Here is a 6,881-nt window from a genome sequence, read left to right as displayed (position 1 = left end):
ATAGTGACTAATTGTTATCAGGACTGATTGTGAGGGTTGGAAATGTAAAGGTAGACGTTTTATAGCAAGGAGGGGAGTGATTAACTTTTCAGTCTAGGATCAGAGGTCCCTAGGACAATCAAGGGAGAAGAGCAGAGAGCAGGACCCCACCCAGAGAAGCAGTGATGCCTGAAATGGAGGCAGAGATGATGACGTGGAGCGATGGAGCAGCTGGAGACTTTAGCTCCAGAGAGGGAGAGCGACTGTGTGCTGAAGACCTGGTTGATGATGCATGGAGGGGATTGTAACCATGGCAATGAGACGATATAAGATAGAATGAATGTTAAAACTAATGTTCTCCCATGTAAACTATCACATAATTCACAATAAAACATTTAAGAAAAAATAAATAAATAAATAAAATTTTTAAAAATTATCTTAACACACAAAAATTAGAAATAGAAAGAAATGTCTCAAACAATTCATATGCCTTAAATAGTGCTTATGAAATATTAAGTGAAATTCCTAAAAACTTTGAAACATTTAACATGCTTTACCTTTGGTAAATATCTCGCCTTTTATTGACTTCTAGAGTCCCTTCCAATTGGCTCTCAGAAAGTAAACCATCAACCTATAACAAATGGAGACATTTTAAACTATTGTATTATTAAATATCATGCCATCTTAGGAAATAAATGTCAATCTTCTTCCCCCCAACCCCAATATTTTATAATAAACACTTTTAATTTCACTTTGGGTGTTCACTTTGAATTTTACCATGAACATACATATATTGTACCTAGCATTTTAAATTGGTCACACATTTATCCTTTCCCCTATTTATCCATCAATCCATCTTATGTTTTATGCATTTCAAACTAAACTGAAGTCCTCAATACATTTCCCCCTAAATAATGTTCCATAGATATCACCAAGGAGTCCTGGTGTGGTGCTGTAGGATAATCACTGGACCACAAGGTTGGTTTGAACCTCAAGGTAGTCAGTTCAAACCCACCAGCCATTGCTCAGAAACCCTATACAGGGTCGCTAAGAGTTAGAACTGATTCGACAGCACGTAATAAGATATCACCAAAGTTCCATGTTGGATATAAAATTTATATACAATGAAATGTACAAATCCTAAGTGTACATTTACTCAGTTTTGATAAATGCATATACCCATGTAACCCAAACCCTATCAATATAAAGAAAAGTACCATTACCTTAGAAAATTTCTTTAATCCACACTTTAGTAAATCTACACCTCATCCCTCCAGAGACAAGCCTGTTCTGATTTTCTCACCATAACTTAAGTTTTGCCTTCTCTTACACTTTACATAAATGGATTCATACCATATGTATTCTTTTGCGTATTCCTTGTTTCACATGGCACATCTTTCAAAATATATCTATATGGTTATGGGTGTCATTGGTTTATTCCTCTTTATTGATGAGTAGTATTTATTGTGGAGTCCTGGTACGGTGCTGTATGATAAGCACTGAACTGCTAACTGCAAGTGGTTCAAACCCACCAGCTGATCCTCGGTGTCAAATTCAGGGTCACTATGAGTCAGAACTAAGGAACTCTGGTAGCGCAGTGATTATGAATTGGGCTGCTAACCTCAAGGTTGGCAATTTGAAACTACCAGCTGTTCCACAGGAGAAAGATGAAGCTTTCTGCTCCCGTAAAGATTTGCAGCCTCAGAAACCCTTGGCAGGATCACTATGAGTCGGAACCGACTCCACAGTATTTAACAACAACAACAACATGAGTCAGAACTGACTCGATTGCACTTAACAACAACAAAAGTATTTTATTGTATGAATATACCACAAAATTAGTTTATCCTCATTTTCATATCTTGACTTTTCCAGACATTCAATTTTGCCAATGTACACACAAAAGAAGTACATACTGCTTCTGGTCTCTTTGCTATAATTATGTAGAAAAGATAGAGAGTGGATGAAAAAAGATAAAATTTCACTAGCTTTTACTCTACTTTATCTATTTGACACCTGTCTGAGTATTTTTTTCCCAAAATTTACACAATCATTCAGCACAGGTATGACCCAGGTAAGCTCGTGATTACTTGTCTGCAGGACACCAACTTGAAATAATCTGCTTCTTTTTTTTTTTTGCTTCATGTGTCCTCTGTGGGGACAGGGACAATTAGCTAGTACTATCAAAGAGCCCTTTCCATACATTTGAATGCATCAAAGTACTCCTGTGTCATTTCTGCTTCAGGATCAATAATCCTTGCAATGGTTTTGTTTTATTTTTTCTTAATAATAATAATTTCTGTTTACTTTTAAACATTCTTCTGATTCTCCTAATGTCCCACTAAGTTTAAATTAGATACAGAACCATATTAAGAATCTAGCCAAAACTCAGAGTAATATAAGTCAATGCCCCATCAAGTTTCATTTTTAGAAGAGTATTTTGGTTTTGTTGCACCATTATTATTCAAATACAAAGTCCTTTAAGTATTTATCCCTCAAATCCTCAGTACTTCAACTGGGTAAAACATGGACATTCAACATATTTCTTGCAAGCCAAAAATTATACAATAATTTTATTTCATAGAAACAATACTTGGTAATGCATCAACGAATTAAAAAGTAAAGGTAATAACGTGAAAGGAAAATTTCACAAAATAAATGAACAATCTATTAATGACAAAACTATATTTTTCTTATTTTAAAAATAATATATATTTGGTGTTGAAAAAATGTGACAATGTCAAAAAGTATAAAGAGAAAGTCCTAGTGTGGCACTGTGGGCTGTGTCAGATGCAAAGTCGTTTGAACTGCAAGGACGGTGGTTCAAGCTCACCAGCTGCTCCTTGGAAACCCTATATAGGGTTGCTGTGCATTGTAATCGACTAGATGGCACTTAACAACAACAACAAAAATAATCATTGGCATTCTACTATACAGGCACTATTTGGTATGTTTCCTTGGATTTTCTATGTATGTTACATACAGAAAGAATTTTATTTAAATATATATATGCAATTTCTAACCTGACATTTTATCACAAGTATTTCCCAACACATTAAAGTCTCTTTATTAACAAAATTTTGATCACAGTATCATATTTTCATTAATTTATCCATTCCTCTATCATTGATCATTTAAGTTGCATTCAGTTCCTTCTATTGTCATTAATATTATAATAAACATTTTTTATATTTCAATATCGATCCCAATTTTTTTCCCCATTACTGCAGCATATAGCAGAATCCAGGAAATGGAATTGCCAAGCTTAAGACGTATGAATATTTACTACATCTTGTCAGACTGCTTTCCAGAAATGCTAGATCATATGTGTCTGGTTCATCACACCGCTCTAGGTAATGAATACTGTGCTTTAAAAATCTTTGTGATGTTTTATTTCCTTTGCAATTACTGGATTATTTTTGAAAGTAACTTTTCTCATCAGTCACTTGAATCTCCTCTTCAGTTCATGTCCTTAGCGCAGTTTAAGATTCCAACGTTCTACTAACGTGTTAAGACTAGTCCTTTACTCTTACTTCGTTTGAATAACTGTGATGCAGTAACAAGCAGCCTTCACTGGGCGAAGACTCAGGAGAGGGCCTGGCATGAAGAGAGGGGTTGGGTGCAGAGTCGAGTTGGAAACAGTTATGGTAAAAGTGTAGATTTAGGGTCAGAGGGTTGAGGGAGTTGTTAGAGTCAGTGGGAAGGCTAGGGAGTGTTGGCTGATGGTCAAGATTTGGGGGAAGTTTAGTCTTTCGTTGGTTAGTAGTTGGGTTGTGAGCATCAGGGGTTAGGATGCGGAATTGGTGCTGAGATGTTGGGGGATGGGGTAGTTGGTTGAGGGTAGGCTTCAAGGATTAAGGTGGGATCACGATGGGTAAAAGCCGTCAGTGCAATAGAACCCCCATCTCTGGCCCTCCTCCAGATCCCGGGCCACCTCATCTTTCGCACGGACCTTCGCTGGAGAGGCAGACTATACCTGTTGTTTCAGCTCCCGGTTGCGGCGCTGCAGGGCCTGGAAGGGATCTCGTGGCCGCTTCGCCAGCATCTCCCTCACCGCTGGCCGAATCTGTGCCGAGACGGGTGCCGGTCACCAGGGAAACCAAAGCGGCGGCGCCCGACGGTGACGCCATTGCTGCGCGCCCGCCCTCTCGAACCGTTGAGCCTAGGAGGCGGGGCGGGGAAACTACTGGGATAATTTTTCTCACCAGGTAATCTCCATTTGTCCACTCCCACCCTGACCACCTACCATCCCCCCTTCTGCTGACCGCGCATTCCTAGATCGTTTGGGTGGGGGTTGAGAGCGAACCTGCCAGTGTCTGAAACTACCTGGCCGGTCATTCTTGTTCTGATGCTGTTTTATGGTATTTACTTTCTGACACCAGTTCTGCTCATCTTAAAATACAATTTGTGCATCTTAAACTCCCATTATCTGTAAGGATAGTTTTCGATGTGGCCTTCATGGGATATATGGCTTTGTACATACTTGAAGACAGTCTTGGGGTCATGGTGCAGCGCTGCAGATTAATGCACTGGACAGCAAGATCAGTTTGAACTGCAAGGTCGGCGGTTCAAACTCACCAGCCGCCCCTCGGAAACCCTTTACCGGGTCATTATGAGTCGGAACCGACTCGACGGCATTTAGCAGCAACAACAGCAAGTCTGTGGAGTCCTGGTGTGGCACTGCGGGTTAATGCTCTGGACTGTAAGGTGGGTTTGAACCGCAAGGCCCATGCATGGTTCAAGCTCACAAGCTATTCCTTGGAAATCCCATACAAGGTCACTATGGGTCGGAATCAACTTGACGGTAACAGCAAGTCTGTGAGGAACTTATATTTTACATTGATTCTTAACCAGTTGCCCTTGAGTTAATACTGACTTATGGCCACCCCGTGTGCGTCAGAGTAGAACTGTGCACTATATGATTTTCAATGGCTGATTTTTCAGTAGATTTCAGGCCTATCTTCCAAGGCACCTGTGTCTACTAAAACATCCCAGCCTTCCTATTAGCAACTGAGCATGGTTTACACCACTCAGGACATTGACTCTTGGGGAAATTGTAATAGAATTTCCCCAGGTGGAACTGCATCCTATAAATACAGTTCCCAAACTGGACTATGCTAGTTGGATGTGAATGAGAATGATGATCTGAGCTCACCTTCCAAATGATGAGTGGCATTAATACAAAAGACTGTTTTCAGTATTTCTGTCAATGCTACAGGCCAGGCTGCCAAGTTCTCCCAACCTCTTGTTGTATAATATACATAGAGGTCACTCAATTGTCCCTCCCACACCACATCACCTAGATTAAGAAATGTTGTAGTCTTCCCCTCCTTTTAGCCCCTAACTTCAAATGTGTAAACTCTATCCTGTTAACTTCTCACAGCAAACACTTTTTTTTTATTAAGATTTTATTTTGAGGTTTACATGGAAGAATATGTTTTACATGCCTCCTATCCTATTTCATTTCATTGCAATGATTACAATCCCCTCCATGCATCATCAAATAACCAAAAGGTACACCCCACAGGCTTGCCCCACCCCCGGCCGTCAGCACACAGACCCTCTCCCTCCCTGAGTTCAGTGTCCCCAGCTGCTCCACCTGTCCATGTCATCCTCTCTGCTTCTCCGTTCTTCTCACTTGATGGTCCAGGGACCTCCGCTCCTGGGCTGCAAAATCAGTCACTCCCCTCCTTTTGTCAAAAAACATTTACTTCTACATTTCGTACTCTCACAGTCAGTCCTGATGGCAATTATTCACTGTTGTACCACAAGAGTCGTATCCCCATTTCCTTTTTCAGCCCTGTCCCAACAGATTGGAAATCATTCGGTGGAGATTCTACTTTCCCCGGCCCTGTCCAGAACTAGACTCCAGCTTGTAAGCTAGTCACTTCTTGCCTTTATAGGCCCCTTCATTTTGGATAGCCAATGTCTAAGTTGCCCATCCCTGTCAACACTGTGTACTGAGAGGTGGGAGTGATACTCGCTGGATACTCCTGTTTTGAGCTATTACATCCATAAGTAAGGAGCTCTGGTAGCGTAGTGGTTACAAATCGGGCTGTGAACTGCAAGGTCAGCAGTTCGAAACTACCAGCTGCTCCACGGGAGAAAGATATAAATCCGTAAAGATTTACAGCCTCGGAAACCCTGTTCAGGGTTGCTATGGATTGGAACCGACTCGACGGCACTTAACAACAACAAACATCCATAAGTATAGGTAAAGTTCATCAAATTATAGCAGGTTACTCTTTCCCGCCCCCACTTCTTTCTTCTTCTAGTCGAGTTTTGATCATCCAGCCATCAAAGCCAGGTCAAGTGGGTACTATCTGCAAGTATGGGTGTTCTTGTGCATCTCCCCTCACTTCATATCAGCTGGACACTTCACTCTCTGCCCTAGTCCTCTGTGGCCATGTCACTGCCTCTGGGCCCAGGAGTCCCTGGGTCCTGCCGTACTGCTGGCCATCCAGGTCTCCACCCAGGTTCACAGGGGTCTATTGAATGTGGTCGGGTTTAGCTTGCACCTTCATTGCTGGTTTTCCCCCCTCTTCCCCGTATGGGTGATCAACGTGGTTATCAGCCAGACCACCTGCCTGCTCATGTTTCAGTCTTGGGAGTTTGCTCTGAGGGGTCCTAACCACTTGGCTTGATGGCTCCTGGGTGAACAACGTATTTGTTCTTGTAGTAATCAGACAGCTGTTATTGTTTTGGATTTTTCCTGCCAGTCTTTCTTTCACTAAGTGTCTTCTGTTCTTTTCGCCGCTCCAGGCTGGTCTACTCATCCTTTCCAGTGGAAATTTCCTACCTCAGACAATTCTGGATGGGGTTTTGGATTCCATCTATGGTCTTATGCATTGTAAAGGCTCCACAGGAAGCCTTTCACTGGGCAACTTCTAGCCCCCTTTAAG

The 6,881-nt window shown here is 41.4% G+C and overlaps 1 protein-coding gene across 1 annotated transcript in view; it reads right to left on the bottom strand.

Annotated features, from left to right (window-relative positions):
* Positions 1 to 4,024, bottom strand: part of NPHP1 (nephronophthisis 1 (juvenile)) — an 84,445-nt gene extending 80,421 nt beyond the window's left edge. Inside the window, exons 1-2 of the mRNA XM_006873545.1 lie at positions 3,956 to 4,024; positions 537 to 610 (exon numbers count right to left, since the gene is read on the bottom strand). Of these exons, the coding sequence (XP_006873607.1) occupies positions 537 to 610; positions 3,956 to 4,024 (143 nt within the window). The remainder of the gene's footprint in view (positions 1 to 536; positions 611 to 3,955) is intronic.
* Positions 4,025 to 6,881: the final 2,857 nt, after the last annotated feature.

Source organism: Chrysochloris asiatica, unplaced genomic scaffold, assembly GCF_000296735.1.
Source record: "Chrysochloris asiatica unplaced genomic scaffold, ChrAsi1.0 scaffold00245, whole genome shotgun sequence".
Taxonomy (NCBI): Eukaryota; Metazoa; Chordata; class Mammalia; order Afrosoricida; family Chrysochloridae; genus Chrysochloris; species Chrysochloris asiatica.
This window is presented reverse-complemented; position numbering and strand designations above follow the sequence as displayed.